The 20860-nt window shown below is 49.5% G+C and overlaps 1 protein-coding gene across 2 annotated transcripts in view; it reads right to left on the bottom strand.

Annotated features, from left to right (window-relative positions):
- The window catches only part of DVL1 (dishevelled segment polarity protein 1), a 97686-nt gene extending 77456 nt beyond the window's left edge, over nt 1-20230 (bottom strand). For both annotated transcript variants that reach the window (XM_063145059.1, XM_063145060.1), the window contains exon 1: nt 20032-20230. In XM_063145059.1, coding sequence (XP_063001129.1) covers nt 20032-20201 — 170 coding nt within the window. In that variant the 5' untranslated portion in view covers nt 20202-20230. The remainder of the gene's footprint in view (nt 1-20031) is intronic.
- Nucleotides 20231-20860: the final 630 nt, after the last annotated feature.

The raw sequence follows: 20860 nt of genomic DNA, 5'->3' as shown, positions 1-20860 counted from the left end.
TCCGGTCTACAGGACCACCGGGTATGATCCAAAACGTTAACTCCACCCAAGTCCAGTTCACGGAGTCCGAGGTAGGGATCAAGACGGGGCGTCTCAGGTCTTAGCATGGGTTGAATTGAGGGCGACCTTTCAGGCCTTCCTCAAACCCTGCAAGGCCTTCTGTATTTGCTCAACAGCTTGTCCTCTTCAATCAATTGTTAGGAGCAGATACGTGGTCAACGTGCCCGTTCTGAAAACAGAAACCCTTGTGTAATGAGACGTTTGGAACGGAGAGCGCCAAGCTGAAGGCCGCACCATTCCTCCCGGAAACCAGCTTGTCGTGCAACACAGCGGGGAACGTTCATTAACGTACAAGCTGCTATTGACATCCTAGCAGGAACCAGGCCAAGTTTCCTTGGGTGCGTGTACCACCATCCCAAGCATGATGTCTCTGACAATGACCAGAATTATCCACAAAGGAGGGATCCCAGGGCCTGAATTGGCCAGAACGGGACTCCCATGGTAACATCAACATTCCCCCAGGCACCTGCCAAAGTCTCTGAAGAGTAGTGATGTCCATCACTGGGAAATCCAGGTGTTTCAACTGAGTTCCACAGCATGTGTGAGCCGCTTTGCATCTGTAAGGCAAGCTGCAGGTGGTTCCCTGAACTCCAGGAAAAAAAATTTTGCACCTTTTTTGTGTAGGGGGGGAGGTTCGGCCATTTTTGCAAATTAGAACTCAAATTGGGCAGACTATGCCCGAATTTGCGCAAATTGCGCGAATCGGGGAAGAATTTGCACAGTTTGCACAAATCCAGCGGCATTTTTGCTCAAATTCGAAGGTCATTTTGCACGAATTCAGCCGCGATGTCGCGCGAACTGCCCAGAAATTTGCGCAAATGGCAGAACCCTCCAAAACGAAATGCGCAACGTTCCCACAAAATGCAGATCAAATCAGGCACCAGACCAGGAAATGAAACTAAGTCCGAGGTCGAAGCCTAAGGAAAGTCATTAAACTTCACCACCCCAGAGGGATTTCTCTAACTTTCCTACTGTACTTTGCAGATAAGCAAATATCAGTTTCCATAGAATCATAGAATCATAGAAAATCAGAGTTGGAAGGGGCCTACAAGGCCATCGAGTCCAACCCCCTGCTCAATGCAGGAATCCACCCTAAAGCATCCCTGACAGATGCTTGTCCAGCTGCCTCTTGAAGGCCTCTAGTGTGGGAGAGCCCACAACCTCCCTAGGTAACTGATTCCATTGTCGTACTGTTCTAACAGTCAGAAAGTTTTTCCTGATGTCCAGCTGGGAGGACCGAGAAGACGTCAGGCAGCTGCCAACTTTGTATTCCTTCCAGAGCCTCCTGAAAACGGGGCTGTCCCAGGAAGCCTTCCCTTAACGACCAGCCGTGGTTGATTTTGCTTTTAAAAATGTACTTTTAACGTGTTTTTATATTCTATTTTATTTTGTCCACCGCTTCGAAATTCTGAAGGGGGAGCGGTATCCAAATATGGTAAATAATAAATAAATAAATAAATAAGCTCAAAGAAAAATGACGGGGCGAAGGAGGAGAAAGAAAGAGGGGCAAAATGAACATCAAGATGGACAGGTAGCAGTTTCAGTCACAATTTGCCAGAGATGAACAACTGGTGAGAAATTCATTGCTATTTAAAAGAAATAACACCGTTCAATGCTGCAATCCCACACCTCCCGACGCCCCTGAGTCATTAGAAAATTGGCCACTCGAGCGACAGCGTAAAAGGCTGAGAATGAAATCGATATCAATTCTCTTCCAAGCTATAATATGAAAGCCCCTAAAGCCCTGAAGGGTTGAAATCATGGCTGCCAGCAGATGGGCAACATTCCCAGATATATATTTTTTTTGAGCCCAAATGTGGAGGGGCACCCCTTTGGTTCGGCATTGCTAGGTGAGACACCCAAAATTGGGTTCCCAAATTTCGAGACGGACCCGGGAGTTCTCTGAGGCCTATAAACGCCGGCGTACAGTGGAGAAAAGAAGATTGAGGGGAGGCATAAATGCACTCTTCAAAATACTTGAAAGGTTGTCACACAGAGGACAACCAGGATCTCTTCTCGATCCTCCCAGAGTGCAGGACACAGAATAACGGGTTCAAGTTACAGGAAGCCAGATTCCGGCTGGACATCAGGAAAAACTTCCTGACTGTTAGAGCAGTACGACAATGGAACCAATGACCTAGGGAGGTGGTGGGCTCTCCCACACTAGAGGCCTTCAAGAGGCAGCTGGACAACCCTCTGTCAGGGATGCTTTAAGGTGGAATCCTGCATTGAGCAGGGGGCTGGACTGGATGGCCTTATAGGCCCCTTCTAACTCTACTATTCTATAATTCTATGAACACAGGGTCAGTTGGAGCACTTCATCTGCAACTATCCCATGACCGCTTGCAAATTATCAAAGCCCACCTGTCAGGGATGCTTTAAGGTGGAATCCTGCCTTGAGCAGGGGGTTGGACTTGATGGCCTTAGAGGCCCCTTCCAACTCTACTATTCTATGATTCTAATATCGATGCGAGAACTGCTCAATTGGACCAGAGCATGGTCGGGTCCCATCCTGCCCTCGCATGCTTTTCCCAACCAGGAAACCCCTGGAAACCCACAATCAAGACGCATAGTCAATAACCCCAGAGGCAGGTTGGCTGCAGCATCCTTTGGCCTACAACTCCCATCAGGCCTAACATAGAGAGCCAATAGAGAGGGATCATGGGAGTTGTCAGCCAAATCATCTAGACAACCCTGAATTGTCTACCCGTTTTAGAAGACGGAGGCAGCTAACTTGAGCAGGCGGAAGTTATTACGTTTCGCATGCATTGCCCTTTTCTGCATCAAACCGGTGCGAATTCTCAAGTGAATTGCGTTGAACATCCAACCAGCAGAAGGAAGGCTCCGTTTTATTCCCGTGACACAATAACGGCCTGATTTGAGTTTTAAAATGGCACATGCCAGGAGTATTATTTTGCCGTTTTTCTGCTCGGCTCCCAAGTATCAGGAACATGGGAGCAACATTGAAGCAGAGCAGACGGACGACCCAAAAACCTTTGCTGCCTGAGGTGGAGAACAAGATGGCGCCGCCTTTATTTCCACGTACGAAAAACAACCGGGTTGGCGGATAAATCCGTCTTCACTGATGATGCAACAGCGTCCATCACTGCACCTGAAGACAGTTCCAACTTGGCAGGTACCTTGCTGCCACCTCCGAGCATCTGCTGCCTGAAGCAATTGCTTCATTCTACCTAACGGAAGGGCCAGCCCTGGTAGGGAATGACTGCATAGGGAGGGGAGAAATGTTAGTTGTTTGCTTCACAACTGAAGCAAATACACACGGGGCACAATCCTACACATGTTTCGACAGAAAAAAACCCTACAACTCCCAGCATGCCTGGCTGGCTGGGGCATGATGGGAATTGCAGTACTTTTTTCTGTCGAAACATGCATAGGATTGCACCTTGGACCATCTAAAGGTCCCCCCCATAAGATCATTAAGCCGAGTATCTAAAATTACCGAGCTGCACTACTGAATAGCTTTCTGACATTGTGGCTTCCCAGGACCTTTTACTCAGATAGACTTCCTTTTGCTATGGAAGTTCCATCTAACTATCTCGGCTAATAAAACCAGCTCTGCTGCAGCTCAGTGCAAAAAACAACAACACACACACACAAACAAACGTACACCAAGCCCAGACGTCCTCTCACAACTTATTTTATTTTATTCTCTTTATTATTGCATTTATATCCTGCCTTTTTTTCCCTCCAAGGAACTCAAGGCGGTGTGCACATAACTCTCCTCCTCTCTATTTTATCCTCACAACAACAACCCTGTGAGGTAGGCTGGGCTGAGAGTCTGTGACTGGCCCAAAGTTGCCCAGTGGGTTTTCATGGCCAACTGGGGACTAGAACTCTCCATTTTATCCTCACAACAACAGCCCTGTGAGGTAGGTTAGGCTGAAGGCCAGTGACCGGCCCAAAGTCACCCTGTGAACTTCATTATTATGATGATTTATTGCATTTATATCCCGCCTTTTTCCCTCCAAGGAACCCAAGGCGGTGTATACATAATGCTCCTCCTCTCCATTTTATCCTCACAACAACAACCCTGTGAGGTAGGCTGGGCTGAGAGTCTGTGATTGGCCCAAAGTCATCCAGTGGGTTTCCACAGCCGAGTGGGGACTAGAACCCGGATCTCCCGTTTCTCAATCCGACACTTTAGCCACTACACCACACTGGTTCAACTTGGTTCCCTCCAGACGGATGGGACTGCAAATCCCATCTCCCCATCCTCATGTCATGATGGCTGGAGCTGATGGGCATTGTCGTCCAAGAACAGATGGGAATCCGAGGTTGGGAAAGGCTGATCAAGGTCTTGTTTCTTACATTTTGCAGCCTGCTAGCCTCCCGGTTATATATTTTTTTAGAAAACTTATAAAATAAAATAGAGTTCTGGAGGAGCTGGAGAGCCGGTGGACTCCTTGCAGGCATGAATGTTGGAGACTCCTGCACTGAACGGGGGGTTGGACTAAATGACCTCGCAGGCCCCCCTCCAACTCTACCAAAATGCATACGGAAACAAAAACATGAAGTTGTCTCCCTCCGGAGAAAGAAGAGTGCGGATTCTCAGCTGCACAGCGGCAGCTACAGGGTGTGCCCGGCCTCCTTCCTTCTCCTGCCCTCACTGTCAGACCAGGAGCCAAGCGAAGGAGCAGGCTGCGTAAGTGGAGAAAAATGTGTTTTCTCCCCCCTATGCAGAATGGGAGGTGGGGGGAAGGTGCACGGTGCAGGGAAGGCATTTGACAGTTCCCCGAAGGCAAATGCTTCAAGCGTTACACCCAACAGATGTTTGACTTGGTTTGCAAAACGAGCCTGCTAGGTGGTCCGTCCACGCCCTCGCCTGGAGAGCACCAGAGGCGACTAAGAGTTCACTGGTAGGTTTCCCATTCCCAGGCCTGGCCTGGGGAGAAGGGTGAAGACAGGGTTCTTACAGAAGAAGAGTTCCGCCAGATCAGACCAAAGACCTGTCTAACTCAGCGGCATCCCATTGACAACATGGCCCAACCAGATGCCCCAAGGGGCTAGTCCTCAAGCAGTGCCCGAAGGCAACAGTTCTTCTTCGTGGCTGCAGTCAACATTCGAAGATAGACTGCTTCTGAACACAGAGGCTCCGCTTAATCATCGTGACCGAGGGACGTTGAGAGTTTTCCTTGAGGGGATAGACCTGTCTCTAGGATCTGCCTCTGCACATCCCTGCCTCTGTCAGGGATGCTTTAGGGCGGATTCCTGCATTGAGCAGGGGGTTGGACTCGATGGCCTTGTAGGCCCCTTCCAACTCTGCTGTTCGATGATTCTATGACAGGAGAGGGTTGTCCCTAGCTCAGTGGCAGAACATCTGTTTTGCACCCAGAAGGCCCCTGTTCGATGCCCGGGCAAGGCTATCTGAGATTGCAGAGAGTGTAATCTCAGTCCGCGTAATCTCTATGGCTTGACCCAGTATAATGCAGCCTCCTGCATCGCTACGGCAGAATACTCCCCAAATATACAAAACAAACTGCCCGCTAGCAGAAAACCAGCCTCCCAGGAAGAAGAGTTCTAGCCTTTCACCACAACATGCTAGCTTTCTGCATGCAGGGATTTATTTATTTATTTATTTATTCATGTACGGAGTGGCATTTACTCATGGGAAGCCCCCACCCCATGGTTAAAAGGTACCAACACAGACATGGGTTTACCTCAAAGGGAACTTACTAGACCAAACACAAAGAGTTTATAGAGATAACCAGGGTGACATATGATCACCCCAAAGAATAGCAGGTAGAGTTTTCGTCACATCAGGCACAGAATTGAAGGCAAATACACGGTAAAAGAGGAGTCGGCAACCTAGTGCCCTGCTGGTGTTTGGACTACAACTCCCATGGTCCATGACTAATGGTCATGCCAGCTGGGGCAGATGAGAGTTGCAATCCAAAACATCCCAAGGGATACCAACTCCCATGGTCCATGACCACTAGCCATGCCGGCTGGGGCAGATAGGCATCGTAGTCCAAGACTTCCAGAGGGCACCAACTCCCATGGTCTATGAGTATTGGCCATGCTGGCTGGGGCAGATGAGAGTTATAGTCCAAAACATCTGGAGGGCGCCAACTCCCATGGTGCATGACCACTGGCCGTGCCTGCTGGGGCAGATGGGCATTGTAATCCAAAACTCCTGGAGGGCACCAGGCTGCCTAGCCCTGCAGGAAGGAACTCACCTGTATCGCCCACCCATCCATTTGCTCGCTTCAATGTGCAAAAAGGGACGGGGGAGAAGTAATCTTGAAAACGCAGCTGGCCGCGGCCTCGCTCAGAGGGGTGGCGTTACAGCCATAATTAATCTGTTTTGCTAACTCGCCTTCCCTCGGCGCACAGACCACAGGAAAAGGGCCTAGCCTCCCTGCATCCCTTCGCGGTGTTTTCACAGCATTCGCGTGCAATAAAAGAACCGGGCCCCGCCCAGCACGGCCGGATTGTTTCCTTGCTTCTAGCACTAACTTAGGGCCGCCAGGACGATCGTGGCCGCTGGAAACAGCTCACCAAAAAGGCCAGTCGCAAAGGAAAACACCAAAACCACATTTTACATCCCATCCTCACCCAACCTGGTGCCGAAACGCTGCCCGCATTTCATTCCCCTTCGCCCCTTTTAAAGAGCTGCAACGAAGTGTTGCAGCACGGAGCAAGCCTGTTCAAGGTGCCAGCCACGCTCTCTTCCAGGAAACGCCATTACATCCCATCTCTTAGGTTGCCACTGAGAACGTTCATGTCCTCAATCTGGAGTTTGGGAGATTCTCCCTAGCCACTTCTTCAAACCTTTGAAGTATCAACCTCCAGTTCTCCCCATTTCTCCCTCCTATGCACAGATGGTGCCGTTTTGCCTATATAAAGATCTTCACGTGAACAACGAATTTTTGGTTAGTAGACGCTATCTTGGATATTGTGGGGTACCTTCTATCAATTTCGCTGGCGCAAACAGCCGTGCACTAGGGGGGATTACAACCCATGCAACAAAATGGTGATAACATTTACACAATAGAAGAGCCTCGTGTGGCGCAGAGCGGTAAAGCAGCAGTTTCTGCAGCTGAAACTCTCCCCACGGCCTGAGTTCGATCCCAGCGGAAGCTGGTTCTCAGGCAGCCGGCTCGGGTCGACTCAGCCTTCCATCCTCCCGAGGTCGGTAAAATGAGTACCCAGTTAGCTGGGGGAAAGGGAATCACGGCCAGGGAAGGCAACGGCAAACCACCCCGCTATAAGGCCTGCCAAGAAAACATCAGCGAAAGCTGGCGTCCCTCCAAGAGTCAGTAATGACTCAGTGCTGGCACGAGAGGTTCCTTTCCTTTCCTTCCAACACAATATCAACAAAAGCAAGGTAGTGAAGGAAACAGGTTAAAAAATGCAATTTTATAAACTAAAATATAATGTTAAAAGTAACATACACAGAGCATTTCACAAGTACTATAATACAACGAAACCATCAAACTGCTAGACAAAAAAAATGCTCAGTAGACTAAAACAATTTGGCTAGACGTGTTTCGACACTTGGTCTTCCTCAACAGCCCATGTGCCAAGCTGATTAGTACTGTGGGCTAATTTTTCTCGGGACCGACTTAAAAGTTCCAAACAATATAGATAATCAGATGTCACTTCCCACAATATACGGTATAATTCCAAATATTCAAAGAAAGCCCACAGACGGTATTCTAAACAGCCACTGCTCGCAAGCACGATAATGCGCGAGAACTCATTTCTCATGGCAAGCTGCCCACTCTGAGCCTCAGCCACCCGTTCTGCAACGTGGCGGAGAAATGACCCCGACTTATTTTGCAGGGCTGTTGTGAGGATTGCAAGTCAATCACACGGGCAAGGCAGGCAGAACACCTAACAGCATTCATTTACTTTTTTATTTAAAGTATTTTTATTATTTATTTATTTAAAATATTTATATCCCGCCCTACATCACTAAAATCTCAGGGCGGCGTACAGATAAAAACATACAGTATAAAACAATAAATATACACAGTTAAAAACAAATTAAACCATGATCCATGTTAAAACAATATATAATTTAAAAGCAATAGATACAGTTAAAACAATGTAGCAGTGAGTTTAACCATCAAAGGCTTTGTTAAAAAGCCATGTTTTCGCCAATCGGGCCTCCTTGTCTCTCCTTAGCCAATGCCGCTTACAACAAACAGTAAAACAAGACCATCTCTGCACAATTGGAAAAGTCACAACACTAAAGGAAAAGGGGAAGAGGAGGGAAGAGGGGGAAATCAATTCTGGAATGGGCCTAACCCTCTCTCTTCTCTCTCGGTACAGCTGACTACCCTGAAGAAAACATTCAAAAGAACATCCTGCACCACGCCGGAATCTAATTGTTCAGCTTTCACCGTTCCTGACAGCGGTTTTACTCTGAATCAGCACTGGGCAGTAGAGAGCCACTAATATCGCCTCCCAGAATGCCCTGGGGCGATGCTATTTCGGGGCATTGTGGGAAATTGAAAATGGAAGCTCCCAGCCAATCAACACTAATTTAGAGTACGGGTGGGGTGTTCAAACAGTGGGTAGCAGCGGAGCCTGCAACGCTAAGCCTAAGTTGGATTTTCTCACGAGTAGACACAGCACAAGGCCACAGCGGCCCTGTTGAGACAACACGCCAGGCCCCCGTGGTTAAGCGTTTTGAGCTAAACATTATGGCTTAGCACGTCGCGTGAACCGTTCCTAACCATGGCGGCTACATAGCAACACTTCAGACATGCTCACTGAACCCTTAAAAGGATTGTGATTGTTAACCACTTTGAGACACATCAGTTGGTTTTATACATCCTTATAAATTGTAAATAAATGGGTTATTTGATCATTATCACCTTTTATTGGTGTTCGGAGTAGTTGTGTGCCTTTGGGGCACTTTATATAGTACTAGCGCGTCGTCTGAACAGGCCCACTGTTTCAGCAATCTGCCGGCAAGGTTAGAATTTATTTATTTATTGTATTTATTGACAATATTTATATACCACTCCCCACTCAAAATTTCAGAGCGGTGTACAAGAAGAAATTCAACAGAAACAGAATAAAACACCTCAAAATACATTTTTAAAAGCAAAATGAAAGGTGAACTGTGGACCGCGGCTGGTCAGTAAGGGAAGGCTTCCTGGGACAATGACGTTTTCAGGAGGCGCCGGAAGGAATACAAAGTTGGCGCCTGCCTGACCTCCAGAGGCAGGGAGTTCCACAGGGTCAGGCATTCTAACCAGTGCCGTCTCTCAGGGGGCCACCACGCTGAAGGCTCTTCCCCTGGTGGACTCCAATCGGAGGATGGGTCTAAGTGGAACCACCAGGAGCAGGCCCTCGGATGACCACAGTGACCGGGCAGGTTGGTAGGGGAGAAGGCGCTCTCTCATGTATCCTGAATTCAGGCACATAACAAATCTGTTCCACAATCAATCACGCCCACCACCACAGTGCTGTGGCGTCCTAGCCAAGCATTCAGCTAAAAACGAAAATAAACATATAGGGAACTGAACACCGGTAAAGAGCTGTGCTTTAGAGCTCCGCTGCCCTGCCCTCCCGGCTGGGAACACATTTAACTGTCTCAAGCCGACGGTTTTATTTACGACATCTTTCGGTTATTGTTCCAGGACGATCCAGGAAAAAGGCTGGGCTCTTATGGCAACACACACAATTGTGAAGTCATATCCGAACAAGCTGCCACTGTAAAAGCCTACACTACTTTCCCCCACCCAACCCCCCCCCCTCCAAAAAGGAGCGCGGAGAGACAACTTTACTTCCCTGACACACACTCACACACACCCAATTTTTAAAAATTGTTTTCACTCGGTGGGAGACACACAACTCAACCAAATTGGAAGTCTCTGTCCTGGCCAAATTGCAGCTCCGTGCAACCAACCTGGAAGGGTACCAGGAATGAAAATCTCCAGCAAAACCTCATTTATGCTTGAAGCGGCAGCGTTCATCTAACCACTTCTTCCCAAGGCAGAAGCGGAGGGGAACCATTATTATTATTGATGTTGTTATTATTATTATTAATATTAATCATACATATTTTCCCAGGACACTCAGGTTGGCCGTTACCGGTAGCGGAAAAAGCAGTACGTGAATTTCCAAGCACCGGCGTTTGGGGGTTTATTTTTCAATTGCAGGGGGAAATCTGGGGATACGCAGAAGTTGGTCGGACGTCCTTATTTATTTTATTCATTTATTTATATCCTGCCTTTTTCCCTCCAAGGAACCCAAGGCGGTGTATACATAATGCTCCTCCTCTCCATTTTATCCTCACAACAACAACCCTGTGAGGTAGGCTGGGCTGAGAGTCTGTGACTGGCCCAAAGTCACCCAGTGGGTTTCCATGGCTAAGTGGGGGACTAGAACCCGGATTTCTTGACTCCCAGTCTGACGTGCCAGCCGCGACACCACACTGGCTCTCGCCAGGACGCGAAACGCGACACCTTAAGGAGAGCAGTGTAACCCTTTAGGCATTCTAACCAGTGCCGTCTCCAGGTTTTGGAGGGACTTTTTTGGAAACGCACCCTCCGTGGGCTGCCTCCCCTCAGTGTGTCGACCTTTCTACCAGCATTGCTCCTGCTTGCTGGCTGGACAGGCAGAGAGCCAGGGAGCAAGGAGGCTGGCGTCTCCTCCTCCTCCTCCTCCTCACCACCACTGTTACCTGGGCCAGAGCGAGAGGCAGGTGAAGAAGCAGGTTGCCATGGTGAAGAGGAGGCGCAACTTCAGGGCCTTTTTGTCAGTGGCCCCCTGGAGTTGCTGCTCTTCTTCACCATTCCAACCTGCTTGTTCGCCTGCCTCTCTCCCTGATGCTGAAACAGGACAGAACAAGTGAAATTGAGCTTGCCAGGTCTGCCTCAGTCACCAGGTTTCACACATTATAGAACCATAGAATAGCAGAGTTGGAAGGGGCCTACAAGGCCATCGAGTCCAACCCCCTGCTCAAGGCAGGAATCCACCCTAAAGCATCCCTGACAGATGCTTGTCCAGCTGCCTCTTGAAGGCCTCTAGTGTGGGAGAGCCCACAACCTCCCTAGGTAACTGGTTTCATTGTTGTACTGCTCTAAAAGTCAGGAAGTTTTTCCTGATGTCCAGCTGGAATCCGGCTTCCTTTAACTTGAGCCCGTTATTCCGTGTCCTGCACTCTGGGAGGATCGAGAAGAGATCCTGGCCCTCCTCTGTGTGACAACCTTTTAAGTATTTGAAGAGGGCTGTCATGTCTCCCCTCAATCTCCTCTTCTCCAGGCTAAACATGCCCAGTTCTTTCAGTCTCTCTTCATAGGGCTTTGTTTCCAGACCCCTGATCATCCTGGTTGCCCTCCTCTGAATTACTAGGTGTCTGGCACGTTGGCCTTTCCCCGATCAGAAGAAGTGAGAATCGGGTGAAGTTAACTGAGCTTCTGCCTTGAGAAATGCTCCTCAAGGCGGCCACTCTTAGCATCCAAAACAGTAGAGTTGGAAGGGGCCCCTAAGGCCATCAAGTCCAACCCTCTGTTCAATGCAGGAATCCGCCTTAAAGCATCCCTGACAGAGGGCTGTCCAGCTATATCTCGATTGTCTCTTGTGTGGGAGAGCCCACAACCTCCATAGTTCATGGGTTCAAGTGTCATACCGCTTTAACAGTCAGGAAGTTTTTCCTGATGCTCAGCCAGAATCTGGCTTCCTGTAATTTGAGCCCATTCTTCTGTGTCCTGAACTCTGGGATGATTGAGAAGCCACACCTGCATGGTTAACAAGCCACCCTTGCAGAAAACGACCTGGGTTCAGACAACACCCTAACCACAGTTCAACAGACAACCCATGGTTCAAAACAACCCACATTCAACCACTGAGTGTGTCTTAGTGTGTTGTGTGAACCCAGCCACTGTTTACGATCTATTCCAATTATAAAATTGCAGTGTCAGTGGGCGGAAGGGTGTTGGTGGCAAAGAACTCCAGTTCTCCTGCCTTCCTGCCCTGTCCCAACTTCAATGAGCTTCAAATAATCTTCTCTTTAACCACTGCAAGGGAATACTTTGATCAACCCAATTCTAAAACCGCACATTCAACCACAAGCCAAGAGGAGGAATCAATAGCGGCAGCAAAGCCATCTAGCTGACTCACGTAAGCGAGACAATCAAGAAGGCAACCCTCTCCCTGACGCAGGTTAACGCCCCCCTGTTGACACTCTCCCCCCGGGGTGCCGGGTGTTGGCAGGGCGAAGGCATCTTAATCTCGAAAGAGGCGGGGGGGGGGGGGCGGGAGAATGACGATGACTCGTTTCTGGGAAAACTTCCAAGCACTTCCCAGCGCTTCTGAGTTGCAACAGCCTAACGTCAAAGCGGCACGGACAGCAACCCGTCCGCCATCAACGGCTTATTTTGGGTGGAAAACAGGGGTCTGCTAGGAAAGGGCTAAAGATCACGGGGAGTCCTAGGTTCGAATCCCGGAATCTCCAGTTAAAACCAAAAGGGTCAGGTAGTAGGAGAGATGAAAACGGCCTCTCTCTGGCTAGGACCCTGCCAATCAGAGTGGACTAGACTTAGCGCACCCACCGCCCTCCTGGTGGACTACAAGTCCCATTCCCCCCAGCCAAGACACCTATGTTGGACATCTGTAGGGGGGCAAATTCCCAAAAATCCCCACTGTGTTTATACCTAGCAGTTGCATTCCTGAATTACTCCTCTCAGGATTTATTCGATTCATTTATTCTTACATTTACAACCCGCCTTCATTTTCCTCTTGCAAAGGAGCCTGGGGCGGCTTCCACAGCCCCCCCCCCCTTTGCACTGTCATCCTCACGACAACCCTGCGAGGTGGAGAGTCTGCGCCACAGCCTGAAGAGTCTACCCAGTGAGCCTCGGGGCCGGGGTACAGATCGGAACTCGGGTCTCCTGAGTACTAGACTCCTAACCACTATACCACACTGGGTCTTCGTTCACCCTGTTTTGCCTTCTGTCCACCAACGGCCAGGTTGGCTGTCGGTGATGGGTGTTGTAGTCCCAACACATTTGGGAGGGTGCAGAGAAGACCCGCAACCTTTCAATGGATTTGCTTGCAACTGATTCAGCCTCTAGTTTTTGTTATGGGGGCAGGATTTAGCCCTATCTTTTTGCCCTCTCTGCACCATTAAGCCACTGGTATTACTGTTCACTGCTGGGGATGGATGGGTTTAGTCCTTCCGTTTCTTGAACTTTAGCGTTGTATCTTTGTATCGGAGGGAATTTTAAGTTTTGTGTGTTTTTTAAAAATCGGATTCAGAGAACCTGCAGCCTGCCAGATGTTGATCCCCAGCTACTCCCATCATCCCCTACCAATGACCATGCTGGCTGAGGATTATGGACGTTGGAGTCCAAGCAAACATCTGGAGGGCCACACATTCCCGGCCCTGGATTTAAACTCTTTTCGGTGCCCTGAAATCTTAGGTCCACCTTCTGCAACCTGGGACCTTTTCAGATGTGTCAGGACTGCATCTCCCAGAATTCCGAGCCAGCACGGGCAGTGGGAATTCTGGGAGATGTAGTCCCGACACATCTGGAGGGCTCCAGGTTGCAGAAAGTGGACTTAGGAGATGATGGGAGCACCAAACAAATAGAGGAAAGAAAAAAGGAATGTTTGGGGGGGGGGGGACGCAAAAATATCAGACCCCCTACTGAAGCACAGGAAAATCTCATATCTGGTTATTCATCTCTCTCGGCCTCGTCTGCTCCCTCCACAGACTCAGGCAGATAGTTTTCCTGCTACTTTAGCCTTTCAAACGGGAGATGCCAGGAATCGAACCCAGAACCTTCCACACACAAAGCACCCGCTCGGCCTCTGAGCTGCAGTCCCTCCCCTCAGGCCGCCGGCAACGCCAACTTCACCAGGCTTTGTGCACACCCCTGCAAACTTAGCTTTTGCAGCCCTAAGGACTAGAAACTTGGTTTAGAGAATTTTTTTTTTTAAAAAAAATAAATTCTCAGGACTCAGAATTCTGCATCAGATCCGACGCTTTGCACGGCGTCATCGTGGAGGACACACACAGACTTGACAATAAGCCGTGTTCCGGAGGCTTGTCCACGTTCCTTCCCCCTCTGCTTGGCGTGACCTTTCACAAGCGACACACAACACCCGGTTTAGCGTGCCCGAAATAGATACAGGTACCAGCAATCCGACACAGAAAGGAGGGGAGATGTATTACCAAGAGCATATTAAATTTCAAAAGCTGATTTGTGGCAGCATGAAAAGAACTGTAAATGGGGGCGGGGGGGGGGGGGGTTGAAGGTTTTAATACTCATTTTTAAATTACGCAAATGCCAGCAAATCGCGATGGGCGAAGCTCAACAGAAACACTCCTTAAAGTTTAAGATGCCAGAAAAAAAAGGAGGGTAAGAACTCAACCATTACAAAGCCTTATTTATTTATTACCAGTGTTTATATACCAATCCTCTTTTGGAACACATCTCAAAGCGGTTTACAAAACAAAACAGACAAACAGAAACCACACAGGTCTCTTCATGTGTTTATGTCATAAGACCATATGAAGAGCCGGGCTGGATCACACCAAAGATCCATCTAGCCCAGTATTAGGGTGACCCTATGGAAAGGAGGACCGGGCTCCTGCATCTTTAACAGTTGCATAGAAAAGGGAATTTCAGCAGGTGTCATTTGTATATATGGAGAACCTGGTGAAATTCCCTCTTCATCACAACAGTTAAAGCTGCAGGAGCTATAGAGTGAGCAGATTTAAAAGAGGGCAGGGCTCCTGCAGCTTTAACTGTTGTGATGAAGAGGGAATTTCACCAGGCTTCCCATATATACAAATGACACCTGCTGAAATTCCTTTTTCAATACAACTGTTAAAGATAAAGGAGCCCGTCTTCCTTTTCATATGGTCACCCTACCAGTATACTGTTACCAACAGGGGACAGCTGGGAAACTTACAGGTGAAAGTAACCTTTGTTGTTTATCCCCTGCATCGGGTATTATGAGGTATACCACCTTTGACCATGGAGGTTCAACTAGCCTACATTGCTATTCATTTAATTATTTTAAAAACACGCTTCATCAAAGAACATTGATAAGAGTTGATTTATCCTCCGTAAATGTGTCCAATCCACCTGCTGGGTTTTTTTTTAAAGCCAACTAAGCACATGGCCGGAATCGAATCTTGCGGTAGGTAGGGTGACCCTATGAAAAGGAGGACAGGGCTCCTGTATCTTTAACAGTTGTATTGAAAAGGGAAGTTCAGCAGGTGCCATTTTAATATATAGGGAACCTGGTGAAATTTCCTCTTCATCACAACAGTTAAAGCTGCAGGAGCCATGCCCTCTTTTAAATCTGTGGTCTTGCTGTTTATTGTTTTACTCTGTACAGCACCATGTACATTAATGGTGCTATATAAATTAATAATAATAATAATAATAATAATAATAATAATAATAATAATATAGCTCCTGCACTTTAACGGTTGGACTTGATGGCCTTGTAGGCCCCTTCCAACTCTGCTATTCTATGATTCTATGAAGAGGGAATTTCACCAGGTTCTCCATAAATACAAATGACACCTTCTGAAATTCCCTTTTCTATGCAACTGTTAAAGATGCAGGAGCCCTGTCTCCCTTTCCATAGGGTCACCATAGCGGTAGGGATTTCCATAAATTAATTACGTGCAAAGAACCCGAGATCCCATAACGAGAAAACGGAAAATGCAATGTTCTCGTATGCAAATTTGTACTGCAAACAATTTTTCCTCCACACCCCATGAGTCTCTGCCAGGGGGGAGGTTGAAGGTTGTTTTTTTTGGAGGGGGCGGTGAAGGGTTTTTTGGGGACGGGATCACTGGAAAACCAAGTCTAGATATGATTGGAGACTCCAATGTGGTGTCTGTGAGCATCAAAGTGCCAATGTCCGCCATTCCTGACGCGCCCCAGGCTTCCTGATTTTTATTTTATTTCTTAAGATTAATTTAGAATGACACTTAAAAAAGAAAAAAGAAAAAAACTGGGAGGCTAGCATACCTCAAAGCAAAGTCTCACTCTGCCATGTTTATTTGGATTCAAACAAATGCTTGTGGGTTTTGGAGTTCCGCCCGGCCTCTGCCTTGTAGTTCGTTTCTTCAGAAGTCATTTTTCTTTCAGCCTCACCCCTTTGCCTTTGGGGAAATGGGTGTTTCGGGGCTGGCCAGACTCACTACAGCAACCGTTGGGTAAATGGGCAAGCCCCCCCCTCCTGCAGCCATTTTGTGAAAGCACCCACGACACTGTCACGAAAACCTCTCTCTTTGGGCAAGTGTTTTGCAGATGGTGGGAAAGAAACACAGCAAAGGAAGATTTCTGCCACAGTTTTCCCCCCTATTTGTAGTTTACATCCAACCAAAAGTATTGATCCAGGAGGCTAGAAATGGAGCATTTGTCATTAGCATATGAGTCAGGGGATATGGGAGGAAAGCTCCCATCCGGAAGTGAACAGAGGCTTAGCATAATTTCACTGTGGTGGTCAACTTGCGTCCCACCTACATCTCAAAGGAGGGGTTTCGTATGACTGCCATCTCCTTCACGCAGAAAGATTCAGAAAGCTAGCATGTCAAGGATGAGGACCCTGAGCCAAGTTTTCTACAAGGAGGGAATATTTTGTGTGTGTTTTCTGAGTATTCAGATATGTATTGTATGTATTATTGCATTTATATCCCGCCTTTTTTCCTCCAAGGAACCCAAGGAGGCATACATAATCCTCCTCCTCTCCATTTTATCCTCACAACAACAACCCTGTGAGGTGGGTTGGGCTGAGAGTCTGTGACTGGCCCCAAAGTCACCCAGTGGGTTTCCATGGCTGAGTGGGGACTAGAACCCGGATCTTCTGACTCTCAGTCCGACACTTTAGCCACTACACCACACTGGTTCTCGGCTTCGGTTTGGTGTGATACAGGCCCAGGCTGGCCACCTTGAAGAAAATTAGTAGGCCGAGATGCGGGCGAAAGGCCTCCCTCGGCCGAGGAGTGGGCGAAAAGCCTCCCTAGGCGTGGGTGAAAAGCCTCCCTAAGCTAAGGCACGGGCAAAAGGCCTTCCTGGGTGCGGGTGAAAGGCCTCCCTAGGCACGGGCGAAAGGCATCCCTAGGCACAGGCGAACAGCCTCCCTACGCATGGGTGTAAAGCCTCCCTAGGCACGGGTGAAAAGCCTCCCTAGGCCGAGGCGCGAACGAAAGGCCTCCCTAGGCACAGGCGCAAGTGCAAAGCCTCCCTAGGCAGGGGTGAAAAGCCTCCCTAGACCGAGTTGCGAGTGAAAGGCCTCCCTAGGCACAGGCGCAAGTGCAAAGCCTCCCTAGGCATGGGTGAAAAGCCTCCCTAGGCCGATGTGTGGGCGAAAGGCCTCCCTAGGTGAGGGCGAAAGGTCTCCCTAGGCGTGGGTGAAAAGACTCCCTAGATCGAGGTGTGAGCGAAAGGCCTCCCTAGGTGAGGGCAAAAAGCCTCCTTAGGCGTTGGTGAAAAGCCTCCCTAGGCCGAGGCACAGGAGAAAAGCCTCCCTAAGCTAAGGCGTGGGCAAAAGGCCTTCCTGGGTGCGGGTGAAAGGCCTCCCTAGGCACAGGCAAAAAGCCTCCCTAGGCACGGGTGTAAAGCCTCCCTAGACCGAGTTGTGAGTGAAAGGCCTCCCTAGGCAGGGGTGAAAAGCCTCCCTAGGCCGAGGCGTGGGCGAAAGGCCTCCCTAGGTGAGGGCGAAAAGCCTCCCTAGGCCGAGGTGTGGGCGAAAGGCCTCCCTAGGTGAGGGCGAAAAGCCTCCCTAGGCATGGGTGAAAAGCCTCCCTAGGCCGAGGTGTGGGCGAAAGGCCTCCCTAGGTGAGGGCGAAAAGCCTCCCTAGGCCGAGGCGCAGGCAAAAGGCCTCTTTAAAACGAGGCACAGACCCTTTATTGTTCTCCTGCAAGGGAGGCTTTAGCAGAGCCCTTTGCCCCCACTATCTACGTTAGCCATTTTCTACTAATCTGACACACATCCAAAGGCCTCTTTAACCCCGTCTCTCCTGCTCTGCGAACAGCAAGGGACGCTTTGCAACACACCACCCAGAGCCATCTATTGGGAGGGTCACAAACACCTCCGTCCCGCCCCCCCTCCTGCCCACACACAGCCGATATTGCTAAGACACACAGCTTTCCTTGCTGGTTTTACGTTTGTCCACTAGCAGACTAAAAAATTAAAAAAGCCCACAATACCTGCATTTGCCTCTTGGCCCAGCCAGGTGACAAGAGAATACCACGGCATCACCCGATATGTAATTTGTCCCTTCCTTAGGAATAGCAGTAATTTATTAAGAAATTCTGTCTCCTCCACCAAATATACAAACTCTCCCATTCCTCCTCTGTTCCATGCCGTGGCAGGGGCCAAAAGGAAAATACTCCCCGCGCATGTGGAGATGCACTTCATTGATCCGACGCAATTAAATATCTGCCTTGCTCTCCAATACACCTGCTAGGCACCGCCCCCCCCCCCCCACATAACCATTCCATGCAGACTGTCCCCCTGTCTCCTAGGCCTTAAGTCTGCGATGTGGAACAGGCTGAAGTGGAGGCTGGGAGGTCAAAAACAGCCCCAATTTGAAGCCAAAAGTCCCACTTCTCAGAAAAGGGCAGCGATGAGAACTGGGCCTGTTTAGCCTGGAGAAGAGGAGATGGAGGGGAGACATGAGAGCACCCTTCAAATACTTGAAAGGTTGTCACACAGAGGAGGGCCGGGATCTCTTCTCGATCCTCCCAGAGTGCAGGACATGGCTCAAGTTAAAGGAAGCCAGATTCCGGCTGGACATCAGGAAAAACGTCCTGACTGTTAGAGCAGTACAACAATGGAACCAGTTGCCTGGGGAGGTTGTGGGCTCTCCCACACTAGAGGCCTTCAAGAGGCAGCTGGACAACCATCTGTCAGGGATGCTTTAGGGTGGATTCCTCCATTGAGCAGGGGGTTGGACTCGATAGCCTTAGAGGCCCCTTTCTATGAACTGAACACACACACACGTCCAGTTCTCCTTGGCAACCTACATTTAAGTGATGTTTTCCCCATCACAATATTCTCAGCTGTGCTTATCTGGCACTGCTGAGGAAGAAGGCCCGGGGAGGGGGGGGCGGGGGAGAGAAAAAAGGGACACACACCCAGCGCTAACAAAAATTTAATATCCTTGCCCCTTCCAAACAAAACTCAGGCAACCTCAACTTCTGAAGATGCTCACACTTGCACACCCCTGAAGTCGTTGGCACCCCAAAGATTTGGGGAGACCCACACCCAGCCTACGACTCCTTCCAGAACCCCCAAACGGGTCGACCTAACATCTCCCTAAATACGACTCACATCAAACAGGAGGACCTCGAACTCGCAACCCTGCCTGCAGCCTCGATTCCAGAAAGCCAAACCTCGTCTTCACCTTACCTGGATGGGCAGGTGGGGCAACCTTTACACCTTCTCAAACTTTTAAGAATTGTTGCCGAATATAGCAAAGGTGAACACACAAACAACCTTTATTCCCTACCGGAATTGCAGAAAATCCGACACCCCCCCCCCCATCTGTGTTTTGCCTTTCTTACCTGGCAATGCCGACCTCTTCTGGAACACCTGTTCCTGGGGCTTTTTCGGCCTCCTAACCTAGCCACCCTTTCACCTGATTAAAGCCAGGAAGGAGGGGAAAACACCCCTGCTTTTTCACCTGCAGCTTTCTTCCGCCACCCAAACCATTAAACAAAACCCCATCCGCCTGGGCCACGGGTTCGAGGCACGCCACTTAAAAGGCGGAAACCTTTCGAGCCAGGAAGGTGGGTTTTTCAGAGCTGGCATGGCATTCTCTCTCTCTCTCTCCCTACTGGGAAGAAAACAGGTGTTGGGGCAGAAGGATGAATAAACCCCAGCAGGTTCCAATAATTTCAGAAACACACCATTCAACACCTCCTTAAGGCAGGTAAGTAATCAGAGAGGGAGGCAAGGTTTCCAAACTGTACCCCTCCCGTTTTAAATGTGTGTGTGTGTTTGTGTCCCACTTACCCAAAATCCTGATCCATCGATTTGAAGAAGAATTTGTAGTTGTGCACAGGCCGGTTGCTGAGGACATTTTTAAAATCCGCCAAAGTGACTTTTTCCGGCGAGACGGGCAGTTTCACCAAATAAGGGGTCTCTTCTTCATCGATGTGATAAATGATTTTTGTCTCCGCCATGGAAGAAGGAAAAGGGGTGGGGGGGGAGGTGGAGGGGGGGGACTGGGCAAAGGGGGTGGGTGGGGGGAGAAGGGAGGGGTACGCCAAGGAGGAGGAGGGGGGGGAGAAAGCAAAATGGAAAGGGGATTGGAGGGGGAGAAAGAAGGGGGAGGATAAAACCCGAGGCCAAGTTCAAGGCGCCAGTCCCTCAGAGCCTCCTCGGTTCCGCGAGGCGAGGGTGGCTTCCAAACAGGAAGAGATCCGTCAGGGGCGGCGGAGTGCTACCGTGGACGCCCGGGCACCGACGCCAAGGCATGTCCCACACCGCTCTCTAGCTGCCCAGACGCAGAAGGACACCTTGGTACCGGCGCGCCAGGACGCATTCTCCCCGATCCGGGGGGGTTTGCAGCGTCCAAAAATCGCCCCCCACCCAGATCCGCCTGCTGCCACAACCGCTCCTCTTTCTCCACCTCCCCAAAAAAGCCCACCACCACCACCAACCCACGCGCAACCTTCGAACAATGCTGAACGAGCCCTGCGTAAATCCAGCCCGAAAAGGCTGGAATCGGGCCGGATTCGAGCGGCTGGCAAAGGAGAAGGTTGGCAGGGGTGGGTGGGTGTTGTTTGGGAAGGCGAAGGCTGGGGAGGTGGGGGGGAGACAGCCACCCAGCTCTCCTCCC

The sequence above is a fragment of the Elgaria multicarinata genome, chromosome 20, assembly GCF_023053635.1.
Source record: "Elgaria multicarinata webbii isolate HBS135686 ecotype San Diego chromosome 20, rElgMul1.1.pri, whole genome shotgun sequence".
Taxonomy (NCBI): Eukaryota; Metazoa; Chordata; class Lepidosauria; order Squamata; family Anguidae; genus Elgaria; species Elgaria multicarinata.
Note: the sequence above shows the minus strand (reverse complement) of the source record. Positions and strands in the feature narration are given on the sequence as shown.